The sequence below is a fragment of the Simochromis diagramma genome, unplaced genomic scaffold (genome assembly GCF_900408965.1).
Source record: "Simochromis diagramma unplaced genomic scaffold, fSimDia1.1 OVJJ01000618.1, whole genome shotgun sequence".
NCBI classification, from domain to species: Eukaryota; Metazoa; Chordata; class Actinopteri; order Cichliformes; family Cichlidae; genus Simochromis; species Simochromis diagramma.
Genome location: NW_024387423.1, coordinates 9,641,787 through 9,658,415, shown reverse-complemented (window position 1 = coordinate 9,658,415; position 16,629 = coordinate 9,641,787). Strand labels below are relative to the sequence as shown.

The 16,629-nt window shown below is 40.6% G+C and overlaps 1 protein-coding gene across 2 annotated transcripts in view; it reads left to right on the top strand.

The window, feature by feature from the left end:
* rspo2 (R-spondin 2) overlaps window positions 1–16,629 on the top strand; it is a 60,420-nt gene that overhangs the window by 13,903 nt on the left and 29,888 nt on the right. For both annotated transcript variants that reach the window (XM_040012677.1, XM_040012679.1), the window contains exon 3: window positions 11,696–11,884. In XM_040012677.1, the coding sequence (XP_039868611.1) occupies window positions 11,696–11,884 (189 nt within the window). The remainder of the gene's footprint in view (window positions 1–11,695; window positions 11,885–16,629) is intronic.

The following is a 16,629-nucleotide window of genomic DNA, read 5'->3' as shown; positions in this document are numbered from 1 at the left end:
AAGGCGCAATGGGTGCTTCGACTTACGAAACTTTTTGACTTACGGAAGACCCTCGGGAACGAATTCATTTCGTAAGTCGGGGTTCCACTGTATAGAATTTAATATTAAAACCTATATTTGTATAGAATATTAAGATGACCCCTCCTGCGACCTTTAACTTGATAGGAGAACTTTTATTTTATTTTACACCACAAAAAAAACAAGTTAGCATATCTTGACCATCTTAAGTTGAGGCTAATAAATGTTTTTGAGAGAGAGTAAGTTTGTATAATTTAAAGTAAAGCCAAGTAATCAAATTTTACAATGATGGAATTTGCCCTACCTTCAGCTACTATTCACTAACACTAATTCCACAATTTACTGTAATTGCTAAACATTTAAAAAGCGTGAAAGTAAGCTAATTTTTTCAAGCAAAAATCTGAGCTTTTAACACAGCATTGATGGCAATTTCTTATATTTTTATTTCAGAGTTCCACTTTTAGCAGTTCATTGTGATCCATCCAGCTTTTTCTACTTAAAAAAATAATTTATTTTCCCAGCTTTGTGAGCCAGCGATAGGAAGTAACAAAACCTTAAGTTTACAGTCTGTTTTTGCGTGACACTTCAGCAAAAGATGATTATCTTCCATCTGGAGCTCCAAAAATATGTTTCTGGCAAGTACGAAAAAGTCACGTCCAAGTTTTTTTTGTTTTTCAGATGTGTGAGCTAGAAGTGGAGATGAGTTTAGTCAAGGTGATGACACATGGGGAGGGGAGCGTGTGCACGGGTTAGGGCGGGAGAGATGGAGCAGAAGCTACATGGGGTGCAAATATGCCAAATATGCCCGATGACTTTGCTGATCCCTGTGATGTCCTCGGTCGCCTCCTGCACTGGGAAAACCCACAGCCAAGTCCCACCCAGCGGTGTAAGAGTGTGTATTTGTGTGTGGAGGTGCGTGTGTGAGTGAATTACTAGACTACCCACACGGTGAGCTACAGGTGTGAAAATTAGGTGTGAGGTTTATGTGTGATAAATTACCAACATGTGGCCTAATCACAGCCACTCCACCTTTCCCTCCACCCAACTTTTTCCCCTCAGCCATTTCTTCCTTCTGTTCTGAGAACACATTTTTCCCACAGCTTGAGTGAATTTGAGGGAGTGTGAATACTGAACTATACAAATTCCAAATGGGTTTCTTTCTTTTGGGAATTACTTCTTATTTTGCATGTCTTATACTTCATAAGTAGTTTATGCTCTTTCAGTCAGTGTCAAAAACTGTTAATGTACTGACATTCCTGATATCAGACTGCCTAGATGTTCACTAGGTTATCAGTTATCAGCTTCTCCTCATTTCTTTATATTTTGTTAGGAAAATGGGGAATGGGTGCCGTGATTCACTGAAATGTAAAACAAAAACAAAGTTTGTACAGTTCTAACAAGCCTGAAAGTCAATGGTATGACCATCTTTATTCTTCAGCACAGCCTGAACTCTCTTAGGCAAGCTTTCTTGGAACAACTCCCCAGGGATCTTGAAAGACATTCAAAGCTCTTCTTTGGATGTTGGCTCTTGGATCTCTCACTGCTTCACTAACGTTTAGGTCTGGGCTCTGGGGAGGCCAGTCAATGACTGATAGTGTACCATTGTATGTTTTACCATCCATGTATGCTTGTGTTGCATTGGCAGTGTGTTTGGGATTTGCTGCCAATCAGACACTTGTCAGATGATTTTTGCATAGTGGATCAAAGTTTGACTGTCCTTTTCTGCATGTATAATTCCAACAATTTTGATAAACATCACTGGCTTAAATGCAGCCCAAAACCATGACAGATGGCTGTAGACACTCACTGTTGTACCTCTCTCATGATGTCCTCCATAGATATGATTTGATACAATGATTTGATCAAAACACTACATCATCACTACAAAAAACCTGTTTCCACTGATTATCAGTCCAGTTCTTTTCTAATTTGGCAAAAAAAAAAAAATCTGATTTTTCCTCTCTGCTTGCCTTCTTTAATAATGGCTTCTTGACAGCCACACTTCCACTGACACCATTTCTGATGAGGCTTCAGTGGACAGTACATGGATCAACTCAAGGGCCCAGTGCATCTCTGCACACCATGCTGAGATATGCCAGATTTTCAGCTATAATCTCTTTGGGAATCAAAAATACTGTTTTATTTCTGGATTTTACTTTAGAAGTGGGACAAAATTACATGTTTTTGTGACAAGCTGCTAGTAACAAAGTCCTTAAGGACACTATTAAAACTGTCGCCTGGCTAAGTTGTCTGTTATGTATCGACACACTCGCTTGATTTAGGTGCGTTTTTTTTTTATGCTCGAATAATTTGTCATTGTTAAGTAGCTTCGCAAAAAGCAAAAAACAGATCTGAGAATTATCTGGTACAAGGGCTGAAAATGGACCATCATCTGCAATTAGCTTACTACATACGTTGCCGTGTTTGAATGATGCAGATTTTTTTTTTAAACTGTATTTTGCAACCACATCCTGGACAATTGATCTAATCCTTTCCAAATGTGCTATGCATCACCTCTGGAGTCTCATGAATAAAAACCATAAAACGATTTATTGTACTCCATGTAGTTTTGCAACTAAAGGTCAATGTGTTGGCACAAATTTACGTAGAGGTCCATAATTCATCCAGGCCAGTCCTTTAAAAAAAAGCATAAAAATGTCCACATTCCATCACCACACTGGTTTAAACAACATGTTTGCTATTGATAAAATCTCCAATATCCAACTGCTTGTTTGTTAATGTGCTCTGAACCTGTCGATTTCACTCGGCACCATCGTTAGTCTGGTGTGAGTTACTGAAAATGGGTTGAAATAACTCTGGTGTTTCACAAGAACATCATCACCTTTTGTTGAAATTTTGAAAAAAGATAGACAAGAAGAAGCAATGGAGCCAGCAAGAAATGCAAACCACATGTTCATCTCATCGTGCCTGTTTAGGGGGTGATAAAGTCCATCTTCGTGACTCATCAATTAACTCCTGCAGTGCCCCAGTGATTAAATACGACAAGATCCTTTTGCACCTGCACTGGCCAGTCCTAGTGTAAATGTATAAAACAAGTATTAACCACCAAGAGAATGAAAAACAGATGGTGACCCATCACAGGCAGCAGACAGGTTGATTTTTCTTTTTTTTTGTCCATTTTTACTGAAACAATGGCAAGAAAGAGAACAGATTTCGTGTGCATTAAATAGGGAATATTTTGTGCATTTAATAGTGTCAAAGTGCTACAATTAACACTGTTGTTTTTGGTTCATTTTTTTTCTAAGCCACTTTAAAGCTGTGCTGTAAATCTATAAAATATACCAAAAATAAAATAGGCCCATAAATGCAGCCTTCCTAACAAATGCTTTTTAAAGTGTCACAACTCTTTTAGAATTGACTTTTTTTGTTTTTTTTACTCCACTGGAACAAAAGTTTAACTTGATTAGAGGTTTGCATTGTTTCACTGCATTGTTTAAATAATGCTGACACTGACTGCAAACAGATATTCTGCTGTTTTCATGGCAAGGCAAAATTGTAAAACATTTATGGGACCGCAACCCACAATGAAGAGGCGATGCCGTTAGTTGACCACCACATCAAGGTCTTTCTGTTTTTTCCCCCTCTCATATATGACCAGCTTTTGAGCAGCTTTCCACTGGCTGAAGGGTGTAAGTGTCCATCACTGTGGTTGAAAGTGTGAAAACACTGCGAGAGGCAGGTTAGTGATTCATCTTTTATTACGAATTTCCAAACAGGAATTACAAGGTCTCTTTCACATCAAGGAATCCAGATGTTGTGTCTGACCCGAATAAGGGACTTAAGTCTTAAAGATATTAGGAAGTGAACTAACTTGGGGTCTTCATACAGACTTGAAAGGAGTGCAAGGTTGAGAGTTCGACTGGACAGATGGGCTAAAGGTGCAGAGTGTTTCCAGATAATCTTGGAAGCACTCTCAATGTATCTCTATTTGACCAGCTGCAAAATCAGGAAGGACATTCAAATCACACTTTGAATGAACTTGCAACCTTGTTGCATTAAAAATGTTGCTTTGAAGACTGTGACCATTTCTGTAACTACTTGCAGTAAGTTGCTGTGTTCACAGTGACTTTGGTGCATAATAATGGTGATAAAACAGTAGTAGATGGAGTCATAGATTCTTGGCAGCCTTGCTTTTATATAGGAATATAACCAGAACAACAGCAGGTGTTGAGCTTCCTTTTGCAAAGGGTTGTGTTGCAGGGGAGTTAAACTCATTGACGCAGACTCACTCAGACTGATTACAGCATGTTACTATCTATCTGCATTTATAAATTAGATGTTAGTTATTTGCAACCCTTCACCAAAACCTTCACTTAGAGTCTAAGAGTGATTGCAATTAGTCTGTGTTGAGCCGCAATGGTTTGTAGACAGGTTGCCTCCCACCAGGCAACCTGAGTAAATCCCTTGTCGTTAAAGGATGTTTGAGGATGTTGACTGCTCAATCTCTGGGTGACCTGTTGTTCATACTCTCATTCGGTTGCAAACAGCAGAAAAAAATCAACCACCAAGTTTTCCTAGTCACAAAGAGGTTGTTGTCCTGTTTTTACTCTGACGTGACAGAGACATAGGGACATAGAGCTAGGCCACATTGAATTTTAAAGCTGCAAAACAACCAACATTCCCTTGAAAGCTCACTAGGCTATTTAATGTGTTTTATCTTGTGTAATCATGTTGAATCTATGCGTGTACAGCAAATAAATTGTCTTTTTATGGGAAGTTTGAAACTTATGTATGTCTTGGCTGAGAGCAGTAAATAGGGAAACCACCAGAGACTCTAACATGTTAGTTCTCATGTACACATTAACCCTACCAGTATCAATCTTGTTATTTAACTCTCAGAAAAAACACAAACAGAAAAAAAAACACTTCAAAAATTTTTTAAAATGTCAAACTATTCCTTCCATTCATTTGCATCCGTGGTTATCCAGTGAGTCAAATCTATTTTTCTCACCTGCATGGCACTGTGGCCCGACCTGTTGAGTCACACCAAATTAAATTAGTTTGACTTTTTGTTTTATTACGCACTAAAAAGTGTTGCCTTCATGTTGCCATTTTTCCACTTGCCTGTTTGAACCATAGCTGCCTGTTTTACCCATTCACCATTACATTAACAACCACGCTTTTAAGTGAGGGTTCAAATCCCCGAGCTGCCTGCGTCGCACGGTGGATCTGTGTCACAAGAACACTTTGGCTGGGGCTAATATGTCTGACAGCAAAATGTGTTTGCTCAGTCTCATGCTGCAAAATCATTATAAGCAGCAGGACTGTCCCAAATTATAAACATGTGCTTACAGTATGATCTGTTAAAGTAAACCGGGGGGAAAAAGCATAGATCCTAAAACCTGACTGTTTCCAGCTGGAACAGAGTCAGAGGCAAGTCCAATATATTTTCTGCTAAATTGGAACAGAAATGCGCCTTCAGCACACAGGCCCAAAGTACCCCCCTCTTTTACCCCTTCTGCTTTTACTCCGCAATTTTTTAGCTAAGTGCGACTTCCAAATTCATGACAAATAAAGTCACGGGCCCGAAAAGCAGGTCGTTTGATGTCATTTTCCATGCTCGAACAATGTTGAGATGTTACAACCGCTTGTGAACTGCGGGTGCGAGGGCTGACACTGCTACAGCTATGGAGCGTAATCCTCGATAGTTTGGTGGTTTGAAGAGATCCAGAAAGTGGCTGCTTTGCTCCTTCTGGTACGATTCACCGCCAGTCAGCTGGAGGCTGCTGCGCTGTCCTGTATATGCCCTTTCCTTGTCCCATGCTTTCTCCTTTTTCCCCTTAAGTGGAACAGCAGTAAGCTTATACCAGCATTTAAGGGGAACAAGTGAGGTAGACAATAAACAATAATAGTCCCAGTGCCACGAAGAAAGCGTATAATTCTGTTGGTGAATGTGGCGCTTTCCACATGAGAGTGCAAGTCTTTGTGACCTGCTGCTCCAAAAGCTGAGGTTTTCCATCACTGCCTCTTCACCATGTGACATTTATGAATAATATAGATGAAGCGGCTGATATATTTTTGCCGTGTTACTGGATGATGTCAAGATTCCCCGTATGTATATATGTGTCCTGCACTGTAAAGTGCCTTTTCCAAATAATGGACAGTGTGCCTGCTGGATAGCTGCATTCACAGTCTGCATTATTAGATTTACATACCAGGGGCCCTTGGAGAAATGAAGCAGAACTGTGAGAATAGAAAGAGTTGTGTTTTAATATAAGCACCAGTCTTCAGTTTTGCTGAGTTCGGAATTCACCGCCGTGTTATGATACCGATACAAGTCTGCAGCATTTCTGCATCACCTCAGCAGTTAACCGGGACACGCTTTTTGCTAGCCCACTCTCTGGTTTTTTATTTAGCGCTTGGTTAAAATGACAGGTGTCAAGGTAAACTATGGTCTGTTACTTTTTGCTGAGTGAATGACACTGTGACTTGAACTGAGGAGCCGAGGCATGAAACAGAATCATGTCACTGCTTTGTTCTAAATGTTTTTGGCCACAGACAACAAAAAAAATCCTTGCATCTGAAAATAACATATCCCAATAAACACAAATACAAGGATCCTATGAAAATTAAAGGAAATGAAAATAAAACGTATATCTTTAAGGGCCTGAAAATGGTTACAGAGAATCAGTCTTCATCAGTAATGACCTAAGATTCATTAACCAAGTCAATCTAAAAAAAAGACCTACATCACTGAAGCCTACTAAAACATGTCTTTTGTTCTTTTCTTGAAGTTCACCGCTCTAGAAGAAACACAAAAATTATATGCAGTTTGCCTTGTTAGGGGTTTGGAGTGCAGAAAGTTGGAATCTTTCAATATGAATGTATTCATGGGTAACAGTAGGTAGGTGAGTGCAAGGCAGGAAGTTAGCTGACCGTGGGTGGAACCTCATGGCGTATGCTGATGGTTTTGGCAGCCATGAGCATAATCTGTCACGCTGGCTTTGGACTCATAAAAAGCTACCTGCGATGGAGTTTGTGTTTTTTTTTTCAACTTGATCTTAAAGCAGCCCTAATTACTCTTGAGCTGCATGCAGTTAAATTTCCCAGGCTGCAAAACGAAAGCTGCCGCGCTCCAAACACGCTGTCATTCTTATGCTGTGACTCTAACTGTTGTTCGACAAACTTAAGATGAACAGCACGCATACTTAATAGCAGGTTTATAAAACATGTTCTCTTGCAGCCTTGACCACTTGATTAGCATAGCTATGACTCTTGACTGGGTGCTTTCCCAGTCGAATATGTGAGTGGCATCCTATAGTAGATGCATAACTGATGGATGAAGTCAAGAAAGTCAGTTGCGCTAGTTAGCTGTTACTGCTTCTACTCCTATGTATTTACTTTTATGGCCAAACTTCCTGTATGGGATCTTAATGAAGGGTAATCTTGAGCTTGTGGGTTCCTCTACCTTGACATGAGATTTAAAAGATAGATTTGACAGATTTTAGAGCATATTGACAGCGCTAATGCTAGCCAAACATGTAAACTTGCGATACAAGATCTGTCATCTCCACTGTAATTGTAACCAACCATTCAATACATTTTCACAGCAGTGTATTTTTGTGTTGGGGCATCATCATTTGGAGAAGGTTGATGTCTAAGTAATGCAATTCAAGGGGATTCCAGAATAACACCCTGCCTTTGTCACTCTCAGAAACCTTTAAGCTAACTGCTGTTGATCTAAAATAAAACAGGTGTTGGAACTGCATGGCATATTTCACTGTAACATGATCAATTTTAATTTTGGTGATTATTATATTTTTATAACGTGAGAGTATTTCCAAACTGGCTGCCATCTCACTCTAGAGAAGACAGCCCACAAGATGCCAGGTGCAGTTGGGTTTTTGGATAGTTAGTTGGATAGAAGCATGAAGCATGAAGAAAAAGAAAATCCTCTGTAAATTAGCTGAAAGGACACTGCTTAGTGGCACACTGGAAAGTACACTTTCTGACAAAGGTTAAATAAGGTTTGGGCCAGTCTTGCGCTCATATTGTAAGCTACATATGTAGCTATAATTAGCAGGTCTTTAACTTAATTTAGTATAAATATTGGGGCATAGGGAAACAGCATAATCATAATCTAGCCATATCAATAATCTGTCCAAAAGTTTATAAATTATTTATAAATTAACTTGCCATGTACTGTGTTTAAACTTTGGACAGTTTTTGTAATGAGGAAAGTTAGATCTTGCTAAGCTAACTGGCTTCTGCTTTATACTTGCACACAGACGTAATCTTCTCCAAACTGCCAGCATTTTCTTTTAAAAATGTACCCATTATGTAAATTCTCTTTATAAATGCAAATGATTTCAAGGTATTTTCCTCCCTCAGGACTTACCAGGGTTTAGCTGTCACAGTACATTTGTGAAGGCTGAGGAAGACTATATGTGAGGGGTCCTTCATGTGGTTCCTGTATGAGAACAGCAACTTTGCACAGCGCTCTGCCTTGTAGACATGACACATTGAGGCACCTATTAAGTTTTTGTATTAAAATGTCCTTGTGGAGGCTTTTTCAGCAATGTTCATATGGATTTGGGCTTTTGTAAATAGAGTACTTGAAGCCCAGAGGGATCTTTACTCAGCTGTCAGAAGTGGGAACTGCGGATTTGTTTTGTTTCACGTAATAAGCACTTTGTGGTTGAAATCGTAAACGACATCACTTTATCATGTGAAAGGAGTGGTGCTTTTAATGATGTGCAGTCCTCTCCCGAAGTCTCAAAATACATACCGTATACGTTAAACCTGGTGTCCATAATGAGATGTTGATCACTCTGTCCATTTGTTCTACATCTGTGGGTCAGTTTAATTTCAAAGTGACTGACAGAAGAAGAGCATGGGCGTGAAGAACAGAAGAAGAACATGGAACATGTGTCTGAACACACTTAGCATTAAGATGGACTGGGTTTAAGTAGACCTGGTGTCTGAAAATAGGAAATACATAATATGCCAAAAGAAAAAGGGACCACATTTACAATTTGGAACATATTCTCTAGCAAACTAACTATACGGTCCTCCCAAATTAGGTTACACTGCTGTAATATATGGAGATGTCTGTTAATTTACTTTTCAGTATCTTTTCTTCTGCTCTAAGTACATTTGGATGTTTTTCTTAAGAATGGCTCAAACCTGCTGGCAGTCGGCAGATTGATGTAAAGTGCACTAGACATTATGCCGGTAGTGTGGGACGTGAGTTGGACAGCGTAGCTCCAGACACTGTGAATTGTGGCCTCTTTCCTGACATACCTGTGGCCTAAACCTCCAAACCTTTCCACAGACGCACACACACAAGCTAATCTCCCCAAGATCTGGACCAAAAGAGTTTCTCTCCACTGCCTTCAGCCTTTCCTTCCCTACTTTCCCCATAGTTATATGGTAATTCCAGGACACGGGAAATGCTTCATTCAAACAGCGTATGCTGTGCTGTCCTCACTTGCCGTCACTGTGAGATTAGCAACAAGCAGAAACAACGGAGAGCAAAGAATGAGCGGGAACTTTGAGCCAGGCTCATCAAAAGGCCTTTCAATAACTATAATTTCTCTGTTGATTGACCTGCCAATGGTCTGGGATGACCACAGGCCCGGATAGTGTTTTTCTTTCATTCTTGTTAGGATAGTTTTGTTAGCATAGTGTTAAGAGGTTTGAGCCCGCTTGAAACGCGCTGCAGAAATAAACTTTTTCCAGCCTGACAGGTTTACCTTTGCCAAGTTGGCTTTCCTTTTCTGTCAGTGCTATGCTCAGATTTAGCAAGGGCAGACGGGAGTACATGTGACTGGTTTAATGCGAATGTCAGTTTGCTGTAAATGCACCCAGACTGTGTATTCTACAGGAATATATGGTTGAGTATTGAGGTTGGGTCTAATGATGCAGTTTAGTCTTACAGAATGGAAGGATTGACAGAATGAAATATGAGATATATTCAGGGGAGTGATTCTCGTGATAGCGATAGCGTTACCTGATGGGAAATAGAAGTCGGCTTTAAGTTCCTGCACGTTATTATAGCACTTTCTGTAAGGTAAGGAAAGCACTTGACATTTGTCCAGTTGTACTAGATGTTAGGTAAGGCGCACCTGTATCCGCCAGATGACTTTGAGGATGCCGTCTTGGAGCTGCATTGGCACAACTAAAACGTTGGATTGACAGTTGAACATAAGACATGATTTTCCATCTGAGAATTGGAAGAGCCAACGCTAGTATTAATTTGGGGTTTTCATTCATGTCTTACTGAGCAAGTGCTGACTGGAGATGAACCATCCCCAGTCTGTGTGATGAATGGAGTTGGAGCGCACATCACGGCGCTGCTGTGATCGATGGAGTGTCGCTGTAAACCTCATCCCTAAAGACCATCAGAGACACATTCTGATTAGCACTTAATCTTACTTCCATCCACTCTGGCTTCAGGAATACGAGCACAGTTTGGCAGAGCCAGCATACCTCTCTAAAGACTGTCTCCCAGCGCTCCAACAAAACAAATGAAAAAAAGATGAGACCAAGGCAGCCTCCGACATGCGCTGACTTATTTTTTACATGATTACAAACTGATGCTTGCAATGGGCCCACTTAGCTCTCACTTTTTCTGGTTGAATCCCTTCAGAGAAATCTAATATGTGGATCTATGGCCAGTAATGCAGGCATGCTCTGCTCTGTCTCTCAGGCTGTCCAGCTTGCTACACAGTGTTTTATTAAGCGTTGTGGTAGGTCGCACAGTATAAGCACCGCTGTTACCCAGTCCCTGCCTGTGATATTCAAGACTTGGCTTGAAGAACATCTGAAGTGTCTCTCGTTTGGAATGGCCCGAGGATATTTTCCTGTAAACGGGATGCTAAGGAGTTTAGATTGAAAGTCACTTATTGTAGAAAGGACTGTCTTTTTACTGGCTCCTTTGTCTTCCACAGGCAACTCGAGCTGAGGCTAGAGCCGCTGCGGTTCTGGGGGCTTTCATCGGCTGTCTCAACGCAATCGTTTAGGAGGCCAGCTCTGACCAGAATTAATGCAATATTCACATTCATAACCAATCAGCATTCGAATGCTGAGAGGCGAACTAGAGTTTGCATGAATGACAAATTGTTGAATTGGACATATTTACTATGAATTGAAGGATATCCTGCTGATATATCTATTATGGTTGTTTGGGTTTTTACTCTTGTACTTAGGTATTATTCTAACGGTCAGCCCTCCCACAGTTGAGTGTGTTGCCTCTTGTTCACCCCGTCCCTGTCACAGGGTGAACTTACGGTCATCCGCAGATGAGTAATGATACAAGGATCTGAAGGAATCCTGCTTCTTTGTTGCTGGTTCAGAATAAACAGCCATCTGAACCACCGTGGAAGTTACATCTTCCAGCGGTAGTCGAGCTAACAGAAGCACTGACCTCGCAGTCGCTGTACACACACCCTTAAAACACACACACGCACTGAAAATAAAAATTATTTTTTGTGTCTGATGATCATTGATTGATGATGGTAAATTCACTGTTCAATAAAGGATCGATCACAAATGCTGATTTCAGAAAGTTTTTAGGAAATATAAATCTGTGTGTTTTGTGTGAACAAAATCTTTAATCGAAAAAAAGTGACAGATTCTTCCGGATTCTAATCAACTCTTGCTCCTATGTCACCCTCTTTCTTCCCCCCCCCCCCCCTGTTTGTCCTTCCTGCAGCTAGCTATGGTGCGTACCCCATCTGTAAAGGCTGCTCGGTGTGCTCCAGGGATAACGGCTGTGTGAACTGCCAGCCCAAACTGTTCCTGTTTCTGCGGAGGGAGAGGATGAGGCAGTACGGGGAGTGTCTTCACGACTGTCCGGCCGGATACTATGGCATGCGCAGCCCCGAACTCAACATGTGCTCCAGTAAGATCCTATCGAGTTTAACCTACCCAGCATCCCTCATGCACTCCACCTTCACTCCCCAAAATCTCCTTCCACCCTCGGCTTCCTAGCCAGACATACAATACCACCTCCCATTTTCCCACAGCAAATGATTTATTGCAACTTACTCAGAGGAGACGCACATGCCTGACAATTTGAACAGCTCATCCGTTCACACAGGTGGATGTAGGGTTGCCAACCGTCCCTTAAAAAACGGAATCGTCCCGTATTTAGAAACAAAAGTACACGTCCCGTATTGAGCTAATAAGGGACGCAGTTTGTCCCGTAATACAGTGAGAATCAAAAGTAGTCTATAACTTTTAATGGAATTAACGCTTTGTTTGAAAACATAATTCCCAGCCCCTCTCCTGCTTTGTGACCAATGAGCTGACAGCACACTTATGACAATTCGAGTATGACAATTCAGATTACCGCTCATCTCATTGGTCGAGGAAAGGTCGCTTACGGAGAAAATACCGGAAGACAACAGATGACCACAACAACAAGCATGGCCAACAGGGAAACAAACGCTGACACTGCGGTGCAAGTCTCGGACGTCAGTACACCTAAAGCTGGGCAGACACTGTGCGATTTTTTCAGTCACGTTATTCAGCTCCTGCTCAAACTGCACGATTGACTCACAGGGGTCAGAAGTTCGTAGGTCACGATGCAGGGTCTCACACTATACCGCTCGATGCTCTGATGCGACCTGAGTGCTCACACTGTGCGTCCATAAAATTAAGGTTATAACAGAAAATCTGTCGCGCTCTCTCTCTCTCTCTCTCTCTCTCTCTCTCTCTCTCTCTCTCTCTCTGTCTTTCACTCACACACACGCACACCACCACCATCAACTTTGCTAAATTGCTAATGAAAAACACTGATCAGGCAGCTGTGATTGAGCAGCAATGTAAATCCAACTATTTTCACGGTTGTTGTGGTCGTGATAATTTTGTGAGGCCACATCGAAAAGGCTCGGATGAGCTTTCCAAAGTTCTACAAGTTGTGCCTCCATCGCTTGTGGATAGTGCACACGCTGCACTGCCGTGCTGCTCCATCTTTTTCACCGACGTTTACGTGTTTGCGCGTGAGCAGTGTGAGCGGCTGCGGTGACACCCTCACGAGCGATTGATGATCGGGAGCTGGTCGTGAGGTGTTAATCGCTTCTCGTTACCCCACGTATACTACACGACGCACGATGAAGGCCAAAATCGGTCCGATCACCAAAACGGTCGCACAAATCAGCTCAAAATGGGCCTAAAACCGCTCAGTGTAAGCCCAGCATTAGAGCAGCAATGTTTGTTCCTCTCAGAGAAAGGGAAGAATGGGAAAAGGAAAACACCTGGCTGGAAAAAGTTAATATGGGCATGTGCAGTGAATATCAGCGCTATGTGGCCAGAAGTGTGATAATATAACTTATTTTGTGTAATAAACAGCTGCAAGGATAGATGATTACAACAAATAGATGACTAATACATAAAAGTAATACATAGATGAGTAATGATGCGTAATCATGGGAACAAGCGGGTTTACAAACAGGAGCAGCTGATTAGCATTAGAAAAGCTGAAATAATACCTCAACTGAAGCCAATTGTACTAAATGCACTAAATGTGCACAGTTACAAGAATGTTTTTCTTTCTATTGTTTTCTATTATTTTAAGTTAAGCAGGACAGAGTTCTTTTAAAGAAAGATTTACTTATATTCTCAAAAGTTAAGCATGACAGGCTTCTGTTTAAGAAAGAGACCTGTTTTATTGTGTTAATGTTGTCATTTTGAGCTAAAAATAAATGGCTAAATGATCATTTGTTTCACATGTGTTCATATCACAAAGAATAGAATATGCATCTACTTAAATCAACTTCAAGTCAAATGGTTAAAAAAATAATTTCACACACAAAAATAGAGCTAGAAAATTCACCACACTGGGAAGGGTGAAGACAACTGGGTCGCCCGGCCCTGGCCACGAGGTGTCCCTTATTTATTTTTCAGGGAGTTGGCAACCCTAGGTGGATGTAACTGGTGAAGCCTTGTCTTAGCAGCCTCTGTAACGCGAGGTTGTCTGAAGGCATGAAATCGAACCACAAATGCAACCAAAATGCAAATGCAATTAGGCCAAAACTAGCTTTAGGGCCACATTAAACAGCAGTACGGTAAAGCAGTCTTTTTCGAGATACTATGCAATATGGAGAAAGATGTTTATATGTTAGAATAAGGGAAGGAAACTTACTTGTTTTAACGACTGATTGCCGGAGCTTGTGGATTGAGGTTTTCATTGGACAGTGTAATTTCTTGGAAGTCAAAGAATTTTTTTTGCCTGTGAACAGAAAGCAGGCCACCCACCAATATATTGTGCATTGACTGGAGAGTTTGATTAAGAAAAGCAAAGCAATAAAAGTGGCACTACACCTTAGACTAATATTGTATTTAGTATTTAGAGAAAGGCAATATAATTCAGAACTTGACTTACTTTTATTTACTGTTTGAGTAATGAAACCATATTAAATATCCCCTCATCATTAGGCATATTAGTGTTTTGGACCACACCTTTGGTCTTACATACTCTAGATTATACTATTAACAATAGCTCGTCAATCAAATATGTCCTTCTCCTCTTCATGTTTCACTTTCGTAACTTAACCTTTACGAACGTGAAATATGGCCGGAGAGAAATAGAGAGGACCTTTATAGGTGTTGGCTGAGTGTTTCATATAAAAACAGTGGAACTTAAATCCTAGGCCAAACTTCTGACAGGCGTACTGAAATTAAGTCTCAGATGAGGGTGTCCGTACCTTTGCCTCTGACATGCAGCAACCGTAGCCCATCTAGATGCAAATATATAGATTGGCTCATTTTGATATTAAAATAAAAGCATATTACAGCCAAACTACCAATTTCTTTTTTCTTCAAGCCATAAACGGCCTCTATTGAAAGTGAAACTTCAGTGTCCAGAAATCTGGCAGTGGAACATCAGCGCATGTTCATTTTTACCTGGTCAGGTTGTGATTCTTCATCAGTCTTTGAGGCTCTGTTCAGAAATTAGTACTATAAAAGGTTCAAAATATAAATTCATGAATGAATTTAAAATAACGTTTTTCTTAATTACTATCAGTGTTTTGTGGGTCAGCCTGTTCCCATTCTTACCAAACATAAAGCTAAACCTTTACTAACTAAATAAAATTAAAAATATTGAGGAAATACATTGAGATTGAGATTATTCGAGATGGGCGGTTTTTCCTTTTTGTAGGATGTTTTTTTTGGATTTAGGATAACAAGATCACAAAAGGTTTGCAGAAATATCTTGTAGTGCAGTTTGAAACTTTGAACGTCTCTTTTAGCAGACTGCTGGTATCAATTGGATACCCACAAACAAAACCCTTGCTCTTTGCATGCTCATAGTTCATCAGTTTTCCCACATTAGAGGCAAAATCCTAAAGGCTCCAAAGTCACTTTATCCCATTTTCATTACTCAGAGAAAACTAGAAGTGAAAGACATCTTGTTTTTTGGTCGAAGAGAGAAAAAAAAGTATTTTAAAACGTTACTTTTTAACCCTGCTTTCCTGACTGCACCGCCCCACACAGGCTGAATTTTGACTTTAACGGATCCTGATGTGTGGGAAGTTAATCTGGATCACTGGCCATGCAAACTGCTCATAGAACAACATCTTGTATTGTCATGTAGCATCAGACTTTAAAGCGAGAACTACTTTGATGTGATCGCTGCTTCAGCTGTGGCTCTCTAATCCGGTTTCCTATTCGAGTCTCACTCTCAACTCCGCTCTGTGTGTCATTTCCACTAAACAGCTGGCATCCGACCATTTTATTGCGGACATTTTATCGACTTGGAAGGTAATATTTGTGAGCTAATGCAGGCAACTGGAACTCAGACACAGTGGACATGAATGGCGATGATGAGGGGTTCTCTGTGCCCTGTTTCTTTGGGGCTTTTTAAGCACTGCCTCTGAAATCACTTAGAGGACAGCTGTTTATTATTAAATCCGAGTTTGTCTGTGCGATCTTATCACATTCAAGAATTTTTTTGAGGGCTATTCTGAAATTCTTCTACTAAGCAAGAGGTCGATAGGATTGGGGACTCTCTCTGAAATCTAACGTTCACTTTTTCTAAAGGAAAACCGTAAACTGACATTGTTATGCAATATAAAGCAAGGATAGCTAGACAGAGGGCTGTACTTTCACTGGTATGGAATCTAAGACAAATACAAAAATCGTATGTATACTGTTATGTTGAACAAGTCATGGTTCAGACTGTAAATTTAGATGTCAGATGTACTTTCTCTGCTGTTCAGGGTCAAGCTCCTGGTCATAAATATAGAGATCCTTGACTACAACTGTTAGTTAAAGATCCTCCAAATGCACTATTATGGTTGATCTCTATTAGGGTCAGCTGGCTCATCTGGAAAGCAGGTTTCTTGTGGCTTTCTGGTCTTCTAACAGGTCGTCATTCACGCGTTTCATTCTTTAGAGGATCACATTCTCACCCAGCTTCTGTGCACTGCAGACAGTCTGGTCCACCTGACTCGCATGTCTTTGGAAAGTGCTCGCCAAAAACTGTGATAATGCGGTTCTACTAAAATTGAAGCCAACAGCAATACTTTAATGTATGATCATTTAAATCTTTGCTCTTTGCAACTCCGCAAAGAACTCAACGTTGACTGCTGCTCCTTGTTACTAAAATGTTTCCTTGAATTTCCTCTGAATACCTTGAGAAAC